The 18,182-nt window shown below is 44.6% G+C and overlaps 1 protein-coding gene across 1 annotated transcript; it reads right to left on the bottom strand.

Annotated features, from left to right (window-relative positions):
* Positions 1-3,817: 3,817 nt before the first annotated feature.
* LOC104512325 (chromosome unknown open reading frame, human C2orf71) lies at positions 3,818-11,846 on the bottom strand. The gene is made up of 2 exons (XM_010155254.1): positions 8,065-11,846; positions 3,818-3,947 (listed from the first exon to the last, which is right to left on the bottom strand). The coding sequence occupies exons 1-2, from the start codon at positions 11,844-11,846 to the stop codon at positions 3,818-3,820; spliced, it is 3,912 nt and encodes a 1,303-aa protein (XP_010153556.1).
* Positions 11,847-18,182: the final 6,336 nt, after the last annotated feature.

Here is an 18,182-nt window from a genome sequence, read left to right as displayed (position 1 = left end):
TTAGGGGTGGCGAGGGCTGTAGATAATCTTGTGCTAGCACTGGTGGAACAGGATAGATGCAGGGCAGGCATATGTGAAATGAAGCAGCGCTTGTCCTGCTGGGTATTTACTGCCTGTGTCTGCACACATTTTTTGGCATTATTATTTTCATTATTCATGCAAAAAAGGGCAGTGGGCAAGAAATGCAAACTTGGGATCTTTGCACCCAGTTTTCAGATGGTGGAATATACAGTTATGAGTTTGTGTTAACCTTCACCTTTACCGAAGGGCACAGTGGAAATGAGCCCCTAATCCATCCTGCAAGTGTTATGAAATCTTCAGGATCTTGCCCAGAAAGATCAAAACCTGCTGTAGTCAGGATAGCCCAGAGTATATTTGAAGTGGAATGATTAATGATTTGCTAATGTAGATGGATTTCTCTTCAGGAGATGTTGGCACTTTCTTACTGATGAGACGTGGCAGTTAAGAACAGGCTACTTTGTGCTGTGATTTCTTTCCTTCTTACATCAAAGGGAATAACTTCAGGGAATATTCCTCTTAATGACAGAGCTTCATAAATTATTATGGAATGCCTTGGATGTTAAGAAGTGTGGCAGCTCAGACACTGTAATACACTGTTTTTATAGATAGCCTGAATAGCATTCTCAACCGTATTGATAATTTCTGGGGTAGCTCTTAAAGTCAAATAAAGCAACTGGAGTGTGTGTAGTGCTGTCATGTTCTAGTCATCTCCAGGAGCTGAGGGGATGAAATGCCAAGTCCCTTAAAGGGCTGAGATTTGAGCAGTGTCACTGGAAGCACGGGCAGCTCATTAGAAGTCTGCGGATGAAGTGCTGCACGGAGATGCTAGCGGCTGTTTTGGCAGCCATGAAGCCTTGTCTGGAAAACTGATACTGCTCCCTTTGTGCTCAGCCCCTCTGTGACGAGACTCTGCTGGAGTGGGTGCACTCTAGTTTTAGCCCTTAGGACAGAACCACTGCCTCATGCTTCTTTGAGCACAGTTCATATAATCATAGAATCACAGAACGGTTTGGGTTGGAAAGCCCCTTAAGACATCCAGTTCCACCCCCCCCCTGCCATGGGCAGGGACACCTTCCACTAGACCAGGTTGCTCAAACCTCATCCAGCCTGGCCTTGAACACTTCCAGGGATGGGGCATCCACAGCTTCTCTGGGCAACCTGTTCCAGTGCCTCACCACCCTCTCCGGGAAGAACTTCTTCCTTATATCTAACCTAAATCTGCCCGCTTTCAGTTTAAACCCATTACCCCTTGTAACAGGTCCTTGTCCTGTCACTAAAGACCCTTGTAAAAAGTCCCCCTTGTAAAAAGTCTCCAGTTAGTGCACTAAGGAAGGAATCAGGAGTATAACCTTGGGCTAAGATTCAAGCTGGTTGCATACAGAACGTAAGAGACATTAGACTCATGCCTTGAATATAAAACCTCTGATTTATTTACATCCAAAAAATAGATCTTAAAGTTGAGTATGGTCTTACAAAACAATTGTATTCCATAAATGTTGTATTCATGAAAAATGGAAGTGTTGTCCAAAAAACCTGTAATGTAAAAAAACCCCAAAACACCTATTTTTTTTTTAAATTACTGAGCCAAACTATCATTTCCTGCATACTACAGTTACTCTTAATGTCATGCTTGCAATACACATTGAAGGTAAACACCTGATTTGCAAGAGTCCTGTACATTAACTGTACGGAAAAGAATCCGTTAGCCATATGTAGTCATGAGTCCCTGTCACAAACTTGTAGATCGCTCCCGGAGAAGCTCAGTTCCTTGAATACCACGGTCAATTTGCTGGAGCATCCTTCAGGCAGCATCAGAATCCTTCAGCAGCTGCCGTGTTTAGGTGGAGTTGTGTTTGCAGTGAGACTCCTGACGACCATGGCCTCAGTCAAAGCTGGGAGAGGTGCTGTGGTAGGATGCCAGCTCATGTACCACATCTTCAGGGGAGCCTGGTATTTGGGGAAAGATGCTTTGGCTGAGTCCATGTCCAGCTAGAACACGTGTGAGGAGGTTCCCAGCTTGATTGCTGCGGTGTTGTGTTGCTCGGTGCGCTGCTGTCACTCTCGCACCACAGAATCTGGTGCTTGGGGGATATATAAATACTTTCTTTTATCACCCATCATGCTAGGAATTTTCAGCATGAGACCATAAAGAGATAAAATGCTTGTAGTAGCTGAGCCAAAGCTGTCCTCCCACTCTGGTATGTTTTAATCTTCAAAGCCACATGTAGGCATGCAAACTGATGGCTTTCTGCTCTTACGTTTTGGTTTGTTTCTGTTCTGGGTGGCTACTGCCAGCAGAACAGGCAAATCCCAAATGCAGGTAAAAATATATTTGGATTTTTATGCAGTTGGGAGAGAACTGTGCTTCTAATGCAGGGGAGGACTGGCCTGCACAGTTTGCCCTGCTGATGATCTCTGCAGTATCTCCCTGGTGATCATCCAGCTTTATAGGGGATGGTGCATCTGCCTGTGTGCTAACAAGGTAGATCTGTTGACATCTCCTAGCTATTCCCTATGGGTATGGCTGCTTTGCCACCTCGAGCTCACAAACCCCTGACAAACCTGCATCTATCCACTGCAGGTTACTTCTTTTTATTTAACCCCTCACCTTACATATAACAATTAAGGTTTCCTTGTGTCTGTGGTGTAAAATGGCACTGAACTTATTGAAGGATGGTCGTGATTAAGGCACTAGACTAAAACTCAGGAGTTCAGAGTCCAAAGGGGTCCCTTGGACAGTGTAAGAAAAGCCTCAGTTCCCCCATCATGAAGGTGAGCAGGAGGAATTAAAAATCCTGTGTGAAGGTGAAGTACCCAGATACCACATTTTTTTTGAAAAATTAAAAATATTCCTATCAAAATAGGGCTATAAATGACCCTCTTTCTGGATGTTGTTCTGTAAAAGTTGCATATAAAACCAAGTCAAATTAAATTACATTAATTAAAAGTTGCATCTTAGTTCTGATAATAAATTAGTTAGGTAAGAAAGATTGTGAAACTGTATTCCAGTGGGTGCTGTAACAGCCACTGTAACAGGATTGATCGAGTGTAAATAATTGTGTTTTTATTAAGAAGACTCTGTCTAAACTCTTTGGTGAAATTACAATCAATCCCCTCAAACTGCATAAATCACAATTTAAACCTGTTTCAGGAAGAACAGGATTCTTTATGTCAGCATCCTCTTATTTTAAGAAAAAGCAGATACATGTCCTTAGGTGCCTCAGGATTTGTAATGTTGTTTGATTGGGCTATTACAAAACTACTCTAATCAGGATTAAGCCTTGTACCTTGGAAACCAGAGGTGATGAGATTACGTGATAATCAAAGGTGATTTAGAAGATCAAAGCCTTTTTGAGGGAATAAGAACCCTAATTTTATTCCTCCAAAAGGCGTTATTTGACCTTATTCTCTCTCTGCATTTTGATAAATACCTAGGGTAAAGATGTAGCTTTGCTGATGCCATTCATGGTTTTGCAATAAAACTCAGTTGATTCAGGATTTTACCTCCCCCTGGAAATGTCACAACAGCCACCGTTTACATTACTGAAACTGTGATGCCTCCTGAATAAATAGCGTGTCAAGTAACGATCATTTCTGAAAGTTTTTAACTCCTTTAGCTAAACGGTGGAACAAAGGACCTAGCCACAGGTCCTGTCTTCATCGAATCAGTTTGCCTCAGAGCCACCCAACAGCAAATTTCTTTCGCTCGGCGTAAACCGTTAAGCTAATCCATAAAATGCAATCCCAAGGAGAAGCGTTCTGCTGGTATTTCCTTAGGGTGCGAGCGCTTCTGCTGTCAGTCCCTCTGCAGCCCCTGGCCCACGATGTAGAGCTCCGGGTGGGAAGCGGATCTGTTGGACTCCTTGATTTCGGGGACGCCTGGGCTGTTCCAAGAGTCGCCTGTTTTTCTAGGGCTCTCCTCCAAGCTGCAGGAGGAAAGACGTTTAAGAGGCTAAGGAACTGTAACTTTTGAAAACAGGGCTGATTAGACCACGTTAATCCATGAAACCCAAATACCACGCAATGCTACATCAGTCCCCTCCTGCATACGCGCTCTTTATATGCGCCACCCAGATTTCACCCTTGTGCTGCCAAATGCTCTGTACTGTCCCCTCCCAAAATTCTCTTGGGAATGTGCTGTGTTGAATGGGAGAGCAGTGGTTCAATTGCAGAGGCAGAGTTGAGTGGAAAGGCTTGTTCCCAGCTCTGCTGGAGGTAGGGTCTTACCCCGTTACGCCTCCGCTTAGCGCAGTTACCGAGATGTCGGAGTATGCCAGCCTGACCGTGGGATGTGTATTCTGGTGGTATAAACATGCCGCGCTGGAGGCAGGAGAACTGAGACATGGAATGTGTAAATGATGTCCCTGAGGTTGCGCCGGCAATGTCTAGGGGTGCGGGGACTTTATGAATCAAGGCTGATTATGGCAGTGGAGCGAGTCATGAATATCTCACGCCATGGGCCTTTGTGCTGAAATGTGCCCTGTGTTGCTGTAACTAATTGAAGTGGTTTAAGCTCAACACAGGGAAATATTCCAGAGTTATCTGGGAATCATTATTGTATTTTAAGTACATAAACTGCTAAACTGAATTAGCTTTCAACTACAGACAAGCTGTTATGTTCCTATTCCCACTGCTAGGACTTTAATGGTTTGAACTGCTGAATGAAGAGATTTGTGATACATGGCCAGTCAGGAAACCAGATTCAAAAATCCCCCCGGCTGTGGAAGGTGTCACTAGGGCTACTTGCTTTGGGCCTGGTTCAGTCAAACCAATCCATTCACAAGCCCTTCTTGAACAATATGTTAAAGGCAATGGCATTTAATCTTCCATCTCCGCTCTACCTCCTGGAGATTAGCAGTCGCAGTGAAATATGATCTCGTTTAACTGCATACACAGAAATCCTATTACAGATTAACAGGACTTCCATGAGCAGAGCAATTGTACATGTTATGCCATGATCAGATGCCAATAACTGCTGATTGATGTCAAATGACCAAGCTTAGAAACCAGGAAAGTTAGCTCAGTCTGTCCATCCATGGGTTTTCCAAATGGGAACCAGTTGTACTGACTTGAGCACTGAAACCCAAGACTGGAACTCCTGTCCAGGCACCCTAAAACTAAACACAGAAGCTCTAGCTCCAGCCCTAGTTAGGGCTAATGATGTTTTAAGTCCCTGTATCAGAGCACGGGATGGGCAGGAGACACACTTGGGAAAGGGGCACTTTTTGCCTTCTAGGGGAGGAGCGAGCATGCAGGAGACACGCAAATCTGTGCCCAGCACTGACAGTTAATGCCTGGCAATGCCAGCCAGCAAACGGAGATGGAAGTCAGCTCTTTTCTTTTGGTGTTCCTGCTAAAATGGGGTGGGAGAGCGGACTCAGCTGCCTGAAGACGAACATGGTGCCTGTACAAAGCTCCTGTCAGATTATCTTTAGCAATCTGCTTCTCAGCAAATGGATGTTTTAATTGGGCACGGAAAAGGTGTAGGGATATATCCCGGAGTTTGGGAGCATGAGAGAATCTGGCTAACGCACTGATTTTCAAAATGTTTGACCTATGACAGAGCGATGCTATTGCAGGTTTGACTCTGTCTCCCCTACCACCTGTGGTTAGTGCCTGAAGCTGCTGATAATGCACAAAACCCCACACAGACAAAAAAAAGAGCATTGTTATACTTGGAGAGGAGAGGTAGAGCAAGGGAAGGGATGAAGGAAAGGAGAATGGCAGCTGGCTGGGGATAGGTTGTGAATTTGAGAGCAGGTGCAAACATGGCCAAAATGAGGAGTTTTAGGAAAAAAACAGCTGGTTTAGGGGGGCACTTAAAAATTTCCCTCTGCCAGCTGAATGAACTGCAAAGCAGAGGGGGCCCTGGACTCTCAATGAACTTGAAGGAGAAAGAGGGATCGGGGTGTGGTGGTTTGTCTGTTACGGCATCTGCTGTAAGAGCGGGGGTCAGCATCTGTGCATGGGGATGTGGTGCTCCCAGCTGTGGCAACCACCGTGGTCCTCTGTGGGAGGAGATGTGCAGCAGGGATGTGAGTGGCTCTCAGAGCTTTTGCCACATGCTGATGCCTAAAATGGTCCTCCTCTGCCTGTTGGCACATTTGCTGTGATGTTCATATTAAGGCTTTTAATGTCTCTAAAAGTTTTCTCCAGGCAGCTTATTTTGAGTGTAAGAAAACACATGGTAGTGTATTGCATCTTAAATCACTGTGGTAATTAATGGGCTAAATTTTCCGTTTGCTTATATTGGTATAAATTTGGACTAAGTCAGTACAAATCATGCCCATTTGTATAAAGGGTAAGCTGAATTTGGCTCAGGATATATTTAATTTCTTCATCCAAAATGCTGTATGTAATAACACTAGGATATATAATGTTTTTCATGAAAGGGATGATTTTATTTACAGTGGTGGTTTTATATCACTCTCTACGCCCTGACAGACTACAATAGAAAGATAATAAACCCCAGTGCAGCATAAATTAGCTAACAATTTGTAATAGTCTGTTTTTAAAACTGATCCATGAAACTGCCAGGGCTTTTGTCTTGCAAGGTTTGACATAGAGCCTCTTTTGAAAACATTCATTTCTGCTAGCAGGCAGTGGATTAGACAAAGCTGACTTGACGCAGCACATGACAACAACAGAAACCCCAGCAGCAGTGTACAGCACTTTTAGGAAACCTTCCAATGTCAGAATGTAATGCAATTTTATAACTGGGAATGCAAAACTGTTTGCATTTCTCAGTGTTTTTTGCATGTTTTGTTCAGCATGTTCCTCTACTGTCAGTGTGGGGAACTTGATCATTATTCTGTTCTTGGGGAGGGAATGCCTGGACACCGGACTTCAGCATCCATGACCGTCCCTGTACTCACAGCGCACCGAGTGCTTCTGCGCTTACAAGTGCAATTTTGTCTCCTGTTAGGGTTGGTCTTGCAATCCCGACCCATGGGGATGATTCATGTGATTTCAGCTGTTCTGTGGCAAGAGTGAGAATATTCCTCACATGAGGCAAGGTTACCTGAGAAGGGTCCTAATCCTTTAGCTTAGAGCTTAATGGATTTAACATCCTAAGAACTTGCTAAGAAACTAGAATAACAACGCTTTGTACTTCCAGGCTGTTAGCACTGATCTTTGAGTATTCCCAAGTTCCCTTTGCTGTTTCCTGGCTAGTTTGTGATTTTTTTTTTTTTTTAAAGTGGTAATGAAAATCTAAAGCTAAGCCCAGATTTTTAAAAAATGGCCATCAGGGGCTGCAAACGAGGAATTGGTGTGTGTTAATGCTGCAATTTTTTTAAACTGACTTTTTCAGAGCAAAGAACCTCCAGTAGCCATGTGAGGTTTTTCCACTTTGAAAACTGGGCCTGGGCTGTGGGCCCATCAGGCTTGAAATCAGCAGCTAGATCTGAAAGCCTGCACGAGAAGCTCACAGTTTCAAGCTATAATTGCAGCCATACAGGTCCTTGCCCACCCATTGTCTCTCTGTCATTCTTGCCGGCTGATTTGAAACATTTCAATACTGATTGCCATTCAACGATTTATTGGCTTAGAGGGTGCTGTTAGGAACCATACCCTTCCTCTTGGTCCAACCTACCTTCTCCTGTTATTTAAAGATGTTTAGAGCCTGAGGGTTACTGCAGAGCTTTAAAGAATGGAATGTGGATGTCCTTAGCCCCCATACATATGAGGGGAGTTCTGTGCCACGAAACACTGAATTTTCCCTGGGGTGCCTGTCACAGTCGATATGTAAGTGTAAGGCTTGAGCAAGCCGTGGAAAGTTAACCCTTTCCTTTATTCAGACGGGTAGTCTACTGAAATCTGTGACAAGACAATAGAGTATAATAGAATATTTCAGTTGGAAGGGACCTACAACAATAATCTAGCCCAACTACAATGTTATCTTTGCCCAGCCATCTGCTCCATACACAAACAGGGCGCTTTTCTGGGAAATCTCTTAATGACATTAAATTCCCACCAGGATTTTAGAAAGCCAATGCAGCACTATACTTCTGCTTCCTTGGCCTGAAGTAGAAAATGTCTTACCTTGCTTGGTTAAGCGCGGGTTCGCTGCCGGCTGTCACGGGAGCTGGAAGCCGAAACTGGACGCCTGGTCGTCGGTCAGAGAAACTTCTCTTCACGAAGGGCTGAGGACTGGTGGCGCTCAGGGACAGCCTTCTGGTCTGGTCTCTGGGCTGCCGGAGAAGAAGGTTGCTCTTCTGGGGAGGGGGAGAAGCTCCGGGCTGGCTGGTCACCTCCGCAGGGGGTTTGGTGGGTACCAGCGGAGGTCTGGCTTCGAACAGGGAAGAGGTGGCCGGGCAGAATATGGAACGGATGTTGCTGCCCTTCTTGGAGGAGAGTTGGTGCTCATCTCCAGCATCCAGCCCAGCTCTCGGCCCTTTGTAGGAGCGGGATGGAGAGGTTGGTGGGGAGGGAGCGGTGGGGAACGGAGGGGGGCTTGCATCTCGGCGGTAGGCTGGGGAGCCCAGCAGGCGGTACGGCGGTGGTGAGCTTTGCTTGTGCCCCGTGGGAGGGCTGGGCGGTTTTCGATGGGATGGTGGAGAAGGTAGCTTCTTCTGCAAGGGCGGGCTGGGCACCCTGGGGCTTGTGGGGGGACTGGGTTTTCTCTGCATAGTGGGTGAGCTTGGATGCGGGTTGCTAAAAGCCTGCAGAGAGTGTCTGTGTTGTGCTGGGGGGCTGAAAAGCCGTTTCTCTGTCGGTGGAGAAGGAGTTCTGGTGGGGGAGACTCTTCTGACAAATGCTGATGCTTTTTCACTCCTCCTGAGCACATCGGGAGAACCGTGCTTCTGGTATTGCACCGAAGGCGATGGTGGACTGGGCTCTTTGCTCTCTGAGCTGTTGCTGTGTGGTTTTGAAACCCCGCTGGGGTTTTGAAGAGGGATAATTTTATGGGTTTGCTTGTACAAATCCGCAGCTTCTTTTCTCTGGCTTGCCAGTATCTCCTCCTGGCTGGGGATGTGCACGTTGGTAGGGTTCAGCTCCAGAGGGTACCTCTGCAGCTTCTCGTCCCTTGCTTCGGTACTCCATAGACCTTTATTAGGGATCACACTGGGGCCACTGATGTTTTTACTTGGCAATAAGTCAATGGACTGAAGGGAGGCTTTCATTTTTGGGGAAACTTGTGCTCTCTTAGTAGCATGGGGTTCTGTTCTGGTGGGCTTTTTGGCATCTTCTGAAGTGCTTCTTTCTATTCTTGCAGTTTCTTCAGGCTCAGACAAGTCAAAAGCAGTGTCCATTAACATTTCTGGTGGTGGTGGTGGCAGGTTCTCAATGTCTTCATCAGTGTCTTCCTTCACGTCCTTCTTGCTTAATTCTGCAGCTGGTACAGGGGTAAAGGCATTTGGCAAGCTAGAAGAAACTCCATTGGTGTTTGAAGGGTTTGTGTCTTCTGCTGGTGAGATACGATGCTTAAGATTTAAAGGTGCCAGGCCTTTCTGAAAGGGAATGGTGGGTGGAATGACTGGAAGTCCAAATTTTCTGACGCACTTTATTGGTCCTAAAGATCTTAAGGGTGCAGCTTTTACAAGATCATCAGCAGGACTGAACGTTTCAATAAGCTTTTTGACGGACTGTCGGGGGGCACAGCTGCTGCCGCTGAGCAGTTGTGTTCCAGGAGGCTCCTTTTCATTGCCTCCTGATGTCTCCTGGGCGGGCACAGCGGTTCTTAAAGGCTTCCTGCCCCTTTTTTCATCCAGCTGATGGGCAGCAGGATTTTGATCAACCATGAACAAAGGGACTTTATCCTGGTTAGGCAGGATGCTGAAGTTTTTGGAGAGGCACGCCTTCAGTTTGCTGGAGGACCTAGCTGTAACTTGCTCATCCTGTAAATAAGGTGCTATTCTTGACTTCCGAGGCTCCAGGTTGTTATCTGTATCCTTCCTCCCATAAAACATTTCCAGCCTTTTGCTGAGCTCTTTTTGAGTTCTCTGAAGCTCTAGGAGGGTTGGGTCCTCTGCCTGGCTTCTGAGGGACTCCTCTGACCTGGACCGTCGTTGTTTCCCGAAGGTTTTCTGGCTGCCCGTCGCCGTACTGGGCCTTGTTGTTAGGACTGCTCTTCCGCTCTCATCCTCTATCCATTCTTTACGCCCGGATTTGGCTGGGACAAACTTGATTTTTTCACTGATGGCATCTTTCATCTTCAGAATAATTTCCTCTGTTTCTGCATTCTCCGTCCTCTTGATGGACTGCCTTTGTGTGTTATCAGTGACCGCGGGCGAAGACAGGGGCCTCCTTGGCAGGGCATCCTTACCCATATCTGATAAACTTGTGTTGTCGTCATCCTCCCCCAGGGTGCTCCCTTCGTCGTCGTCGTCGTCATCATCATCATCATCATCATCATCAGGAAAATCTGTTGATTCACAGATTTTGAAACGTTCACTTTCCTGAGTAGAGGCAGACTGGAAGGAGTTACAGTAACGGCTTTTGCTCAAGCTTGTGTACTGGGGCATGGTAGGAATGCCTTCTGATACTCCGCCCTGACAAGAAGTTGCTTCTCTACTCTGCACGGATGAATAAAACACATCTTTAAGATGCCTTTCAAGTGCACAGTCGTGGGATGCGGCTGTGCCCGGTGACACTGTCCCACGCACGTGCTCCACTGTTCTGGGGTGCTTTTGGGACAGATTTCTGTGCGGACAGGAATCACAGCTTGCTTGTCCTCCATGCTGGCTGAGAGCACTGAACTCTTTGAGGGATTCGTTGTCCACACCAATGCCGCTGTCCTCAGAATAGAGAGCCCTGTCATCACCGTGGGACTGAGAGGATCCCACTGCTGAAGCTTCAAGCAGCCATACCATCCGTAGCAGGCGCTCATCAAAGCTTTGCTTTGCTTTCAGTTTTCCTTCCAGGTTGCTTGCAGCGGAGTGCAGGTAGCTGCACGTCTCTTGTAGGGCGTCAGAGGTGAGGGTGGCCAGCGTCCCACTCACTAACTGCATTTTATTGACCGTGTACTGCAGTAGCTGTTGCAGAAGGTCAGGGTGCTCCTTCAAATCACCTTTTTCTGCTGGCCATGCCAGATTCCCACCGATGTCTTTGAGAAGACTTTCCCCATCGTTGGCAATTTCTTCCAAGAGCTGGTTGATTGCATCGAAGCGAAGCACGAGAAAGCTTACCATCTGCTGTAGGAAGAGTTGGGTCTGGGTAGCCTGGTTGGCCATAAGAAGTATAGTTTCATACTTCGAGAGGTTGGGATTTAAGTAGGCATATGCACTCTGATGAGCCTTAACAAGCAGTTCTGGAAAATCTACCTTTTTCTCTGTCTCGCAAGGGGGCAAAATGGACTTTTCTTTAATCTTGCTGGATCGACCTTGCTTTGCCAGCTTTTGGTTTTTTTGCTTCTTTCCTTTCTTTGGGATTTGCTTTGTATGGCCTTCATGCTTGTCAGACCAAATGCAAGCTGACGCTTCTGATTCGCAGGAGCTTTGCTTTCTGATCTGTATGGTCTCAGTAATATGTCTCTGAGACTCAATCAGTTTGGACATAACAACGTCAGCATCTGTAGCTGTCCTCTCAATTTTCTTGTCTTCCCTGGAAACTTGGAGATCCGAATGAGCCTTGGAAGATAACTGCAAATTATCATTTTCATCCTGCTCGGATAGCTTATCCACTTTTTCTCCTGGGTAGTCTTTCCTCTGGATCTCATATTGACGGAATTCATCAATATTGTAGCAAGATGAACCTTTAACAAGCAGTGGGATTCCTTTATCTCCTGGATCAATACACAAACTACTTTTGGGTTTATTCAAAGCCTTAAGACCGCTTCTTGCAATAGTATTAGCAATCTCACTGTGAGAGGGTGTGCAGCCCATCTTTTCTCCCTCTTTGGCTTTATTTTTTATTAAAAATCCAGGTAAACCAGGGAAAATATAACAAAGAATCAAACTCACTGTTTCATCCCGAACTGCAGACTAGCCTTTTTCTCACAAGTTTTCCATCACAGTCCCAGTTTTGTTGTCAGTTTTCATTGTCGTTTGCCTTGACATCTCACGTGGTTACTGCCCAGCATCTTCTCTTGAAGTTGTGCACTGTCTCATTGTACGATCCCACTCAGGTTTTCTTCTTCAATTCAAAAAAGGAGTGTGAAAGCTCTGATGGATTTAGAGCTAGTGGATTAAGAGGACTTGCGTGCCTCACTTCTGTCTTGACAGATGTCCACTACGACTAAGATTTTAAGCTCATTAGGGTAAGCGGGCACCAGCCAGTCAGCACCCATCCTGTATTTATAAAGGCAGATTTTTTTCTGCACTATATTGGGAGGCAAAAGGACCTGGTACGTGTCTCTCCTTCTTTCCCTTGTTGCAAAAACATAATATACATTGACTGCTGAGATCCAAAGGAAGAGACTGTATTTTGAAGCCTTTTTTGAAGGGAAACTATTTGAACGGGTGTGTAAAGGCCACTAGATACTCCTTAACCATGAGAAAGTTGACCTTGACCGAGTACGTACCCACCGGAGTGTCCAAACACGAAATCAAGTGGGTTAGAGATGCCTGTTAGACTTCTGCCTTGAGGGTCTTCAAAGTTTTCCACTACTTGCAAGTGACAAGCTGTTTACTTTTGCTTCTAAGACTTCCAAATGTGATTTTGATTTGTTTTCTTCTCCTCAGGTGATCATTCTTGGAAAGTATTTTTTTCTCCTCTAGATAGCTTCCCAACCTGAAAAGCCAAACTGCACAATAGCAGTATCTGTAGAATAAGTTTTGCATATGTTGTTAAGATGGTGCTGGCATCTAGTATATCTAAAGTATAGAATTTCAGATTTAAAAAAAAAATATGAAAAATATTTTTTTTTCATTCCTTTGAGTGTCCTTGGATAAAATTTGAAAGTACTTTTTGCAGTCACTTGCTTATTTTATTGCTTTTTCATTGACTAGTGCTTAGTTCCCTTAACTGTGAGATTTTATCATTTAAAATTCTAAGAAAAAAAATCTAACAAATGAAAAATATAAACCCATTTCTGGGGAAAAAAAAAAAGAAGAAGGAAAAAAGCCAAACTCCAAAACAAAAAAAGAATAATCCCCCTCTGAAAGAGAAATCAAAGAAGCCAAAGCAGGAATTGGCTGAAGTAGAAGACATTTATCTTTTCCGAGTATTTACTTATGAAGGGCAGTTATGTGGATGAGGGTGATAATAGCAATCACCTCCCAATTTCCCTCTTCATTACTCAGACTGGCCTAAGTGGGTTCTCTTTTAATTTCCAGGTGCAGTTTTTTACTGAGGGTGGCCATTTCTCAGTGTCGCAAAGGTTACAGACTGCAGCGGCCAACTCCAGCTCTGGCTACAAGCCTACAGCTTCCCTCCAGCAATGTGACTCCTAATTGGGTGCTTGTGGGTTTCTCAGCTGATTCCTAGACTCTTTGCATGCTGTCAAGCCTCTAAAACCTTCTTGGACTTAAAGAACTGCTTACACGATTTATTCCTTAGTGCTGGATTGCAGTAGCTCCATAACTGCACGGGAAGCCATGATTCCCTGTAGCCTTGTTGTTTAAATCTCTTTTTCTGTTCAACAGGAGCAGCAAAATTACCGTGTTTTACAGGGGACAAGGCATGGCAGGGATTCCCAGGAAAATTTTTCAAGCTCTATATACTTCCTCTAAAGTAGTTTTCCTGGAACACATAAATTGTACTTAATATACATGATGGCACACTCATTTCTCTCAGTGCTTTTCTGGGAAGCGTCAGGGAATTACTTCGTGGCTCTGCATCTTGCAAGTCATGTAGCTGACTCTCTGGCTGTGTCTGTGAGTGGAAGTAGAAGCCCCGACGTGGCTACTCAACGGTCCCAGCTCTGTTTGCATTCCCTTCTAGGCACCTACCTGAAGTGTCTGAAGTGGAGCAATGGAGCAGGACTGGGCGGCTGCTTCATCCAAGTGATCCTAACGGCCAGGATGCTATAGCCCCCCACGGTAAGTCGAGGAAAACGGTAGATGAAGCAACTAGCCCCAGCGCTCCTCGTCTGTTTACAGCGGGAGCTGCCAGACATCCTTATGTAGCTGCTTATTATTTCTGCTATAAAATCTCCTGTGACTTTTCTTCAAAAAGCAGCTCCAACAATTCCATTGTTCGCACTGGGAGTTTTGACAATTAACTCCTTGTGTTGTTTGTTGTATATGGGAAGTTCTTTCTCTTCACTTTTTCCTTTGATTTTACAGCCACGTCACTTCCCCCCCAATTATTTTCAAGCCATATATCAACATCTTACATGAAACACACACCTAGTTAAAAAAAAGGCAAAATCCTTGTTTATGATTATTATTTATTATATACTCATTTATTATTTTAAACAGTAATATTAAACCAATATTCAGTTTGATATTTATTTATTATTAAAGAGAGACTATTAGAAAGATCATTATCCAGGGCCATAGAAAATGTGTTTTTAACAAGGCACCTGTTTTCTCCTAACTTAAACGGCAGTTTTCATGTATGTGCAATATGACTATTTAACACTGTGTCAAATTTTTCAGCTTCTGTGAGAGAGCAGGAACTTTGATGCCCTGTTTCCAACCGCTCATGAAACTGCATTTTCCTCAGCAATATTCTTGTTACTAAGGAGTTAATATTGCTTTGAATATCTGAGGCTTTAGAAAAACACAAATCCTTTACCTCATGGAAAATAATAAGGAAAAAGCTGTCTCATGGTCATGCAACAAAAGAGAAGACAAAATGGGTAAGTTAGGTAAAAAGCAGTGGTAAAAGAGCATATTGATGAGGAGAATGATAAGGAAATATTTTTGAGTGTAAGGGGATTAGATGAATTTGTGATCTGTAATTTCTGAGTGCTGTATGTTATGTCATTCCTTGTGCAGCTCCTACAGTAATGTGTTTTGTTTTACGATGCTGCTGTTAGCAGGTGAAAAGGAAACAGTTGGTCATGTTCAAGTCGATGCCCAAGAATTCTCACCTGCAAACCTGCTGACTCGAGCCATTTTACAAGCGTGCCAGGTGAACGCAAAGCTGTGTTTGTGGAACAGGCCCCAGGAAAGCACCAAATATAAAATAATTAAGGATTAAAGGAGGCTTTCCCTTTCATGTGGATTGTGTGTAAATTGCTTTTGCTCTTCCCTTCATATAGTTTCTTCCTGCTGGTAAAATTGGCAGCATCCTCATTTCCAGGGAGCTGCCTGCTCAAGCAGCACCCCTGAAGGGAAGAACTTCAGTGTTCAAAGCCCATTAGACATAGTTGGTGCAATAGATGATAAAAACCAAAGACTAGTCTGAAAGTAGCACTGTGAATGACCTGGAAAAGGCCCTGAACCTGGATGGAGTTGTGCAGTACTCGGACCCTAGAGGTGTTATCAGTGCCTTAACCACGGGATGGATTTTAGGGTCTTATGAATCACAGAATCACAGCAGGGTTTGGGTTGGAAGGGCCCTTACAGACCATCCAGTTCCAACCCCCCTGCCATGGGCAGGGACACCTTCCACCAGACCAGGTTGCTCAAAGCCTCATCCAGCCTGGCCTTGAAGACAGCCAGGGATGGGAAAGGGTTTGTTAATCAAAAGCTGTATGAAATTTCAGTGTAAACTACTAACATAAGCTTAAAAATTACGGAAACAAAGTAAAATGATAACAAGAGACTGATTTTGAAAGGCTGTGTGATTTAAAAGGGGAATGTGCATAAACGCCCATCTCGGGTATTAAAAATTTAAGGCTTATATTTGTGGATGACTTCTGGGGAAACTGACTGTCTGCTCACTGAGGAATTACAAAGAGCTTGAGTGGTAACAACAACCTTAACGAGCTATTTTACTCTGAAAGAAACCTGCTTTTTCTTTTCTTATATCAGCAAATTGAATATAGCCAGGAAGCTGTTCATATTGTTGGCCCAGATATCACTGAGTGAATAAGAAATGGCTGCTTTTTATTTCAGCTTCTCCTGCAGACCTGACACTGTTCTGGGAGATGGAGTAGATTCTCAATTCCCTCCTTTCTGTAATCACTAACGGAAATACTTACAAAACTTCATCCTGTTTCCCCCGTGGAAACCTACTGACAACAGTCAGGAACAGGAATCTCATGGTCTGAAGGAAATGTAGTGGCAAATAATTAAATGAAACCAGTGAGTATATACAGAACCTTTATTAGTGGTGATGGTGCAAGTGAAAGACAAAATTCATATTGACTCTGGGTCAAGGATAAACCTTTCAGAACTGGCTGAAGCTCAACCCATGCCTTCTCTTTTTTTATTTCTAAATTCTAAGTAAATTGCTTCAGACTGATGGCATGAGACAGAAAAGATGAACTCAGTGCTTTCAAAAACTGGTTTTGCAAAGGCAAAACTTTGGTTTTTTTAAAAAAAAACCAAAAACAGCAGCAGGACAAGAAAAACCCAGTTGTTGAAAACAGGTAGGAAACCGGTTTCCTTCTCCAGCAATAATACATTATACATGAATTAACAGAGGAAGAAATAAAGGTAGAAAATTACAGAGAGTCAGTTTTGGGGGCCTGCCTGCACAGGGCCATTGGTACACTCAGATGTCGCAAAAGAGTCAAGAAACACTGTATGAGTTTAATATCACTTGAGATCAGCAGTAGTTTTGTGAGATATATTTACATTTGTCTGTTATTTCTGGAATGTGTTTTCTGGTCACTTGGTCATAGTTTCTCTTCACTGAGAAACCCGTGGGTGTTTAAAAGCTTGCTGTCTGCTGTAACTAATATATTCACTGCTGTTTTCAATGGTTAAGACTGGTTAAGAATGGTTAAGTGACTGCCGAAAGGTAAGAGTTAGCACCAAGAATGGTGTGAAACAGCATAAAGCTTTAAGTATAGATTTCCAGAGCTACGCAAATCTGGAAAATGAAAAGGGGACAGTCCCATTAGCCTAGGCAGTGGTCACATCAGTTCTCACAAGTGGAAGCAGGTTCACAATTGTGGAGCAATTTCATGGAAAGCGAGTTTCTATCAGGCGAGGGACTGGCAATTCAACAGGCAGGCAGTGGCCACTGTCACTTCTCCCCGACAGCAGTGTCGATTTGGGATCTGAAAGTGAGGTCCAGGTGATTTGTATTCCTGAAAAATATCCCAGGATGCTACCGCAAAGAGAGCAGCTATTTAGCCTCATGCCTCCTCCAGTTCCCAGTAGGCTCCCCGATGTGTGCACTGATGGCTGCGTGAAACCACGTCAAGTTTGATGAAGTGTGAGGCTGTGGATGCAGAAGCGGTGCGTGTGATCTGAGGAGCTGGGAGTTGGCACACCTAGCAGAAACTGCAAAGGGTGATTTACACATTGGGCGTGCTGGCTGATGCTTGGAAGGAGGAAGGGTGGAGTGTCCCTTGGGAAATAATGGGCAGGGCTGGAAAGACTGGCAGTGATGGGTAGCCTTTTCTGTAGGAGGGAAATGTCCTGATTGCGGGTGGGTACAGAGCTTCCCTGTTTCACACCCAACTCTGAGGGAAGCTCCTGGAGTATCCATCGTCTTCTGAACATGCTTGCTGTCCTGAAGCCACAGGGAAAGTGGCAGGTAAGTGGCCTCACTTGTGGAACAGCTCTGCTGCTCTAATCCCAACTCCAGAGTGGCTCCATATGAAGCTGCAACATCTTCCAAAGCCTTTCAGATGATCCCTTTCCTCTGACACGTACATTCGTGAAGATGGAGGAATGGGTCAGTAATGCCCTATTTCTGCCCAAAGGAGAAACAAGAAGTGAAATAATAATGTTTTAGTTAAAACAGGCCTGTTGCTCACAAGCATTGTTTCCCCATCTTCCTCCCAGGTGGTCGGAGCTGCTGCAGCCCATTGTTTTGAGTTCTCCAGGTGCTCAGCAACTTTGCTGCCCATGGCATCTCCGAATGAGTCAGACAGGATAGGCTGAGCAGACTTTTATTTAGACTCATATCCTGGCATGTACGAGTGACTGAAAAAGATCCTGTGAAAAGGTACAGAATGAGGTTTAAAGGTTGGTTTGGGGTTTTTTTTTTTAAGTTTCCATTGCAAGGCCCAGGCGTAGAAGTCAGGACAGGGAGGGATTTTGTCAGGCAATGGTATTTGGTCGTCTTTGTGGCTGCAGTACTAACCCACAGGATTCGCTCTGAGCTAAAAGGTTGAATTTTTTGCCTTTACTGCCTTAACCAGAAGAACGTTCTAGAAACTGAGATGCTTTGTGAGGTGCTTGCTTTAATTTCCTAGCATAAAAGTATTC

The sequence above is a fragment of the Eurypyga helias genome, unplaced genomic scaffold, assembly GCF_000690775.1.
Source record: "Eurypyga helias isolate BGI_N326 unplaced genomic scaffold, ASM69077v1 scaffold11497, whole genome shotgun sequence".
Lineage (NCBI taxonomy): Eukaryota > Metazoa > Chordata > Aves > Eurypygiformes > Eurypygidae > Eurypyga > Eurypyga helias.
This window is presented reverse-complemented; position numbering and strand designations above follow the sequence as displayed.

Coding starts and splice junctions, on each gene's coding strand:
- LOC104512325 (XM_010155254.1), bottom strand. CDS start 11,846: ATGGGCTGCACACCCTCTCACAGTGAGATTGCTAATACTATTGCAAGA. Junction 3,948..8,064: donor CCCGCGCTTAACCAAGCAAG/GTAAGACATTTT, acceptor TTCCTCCTGCAG/CTTGGAGGAGAGCCCTAGAA.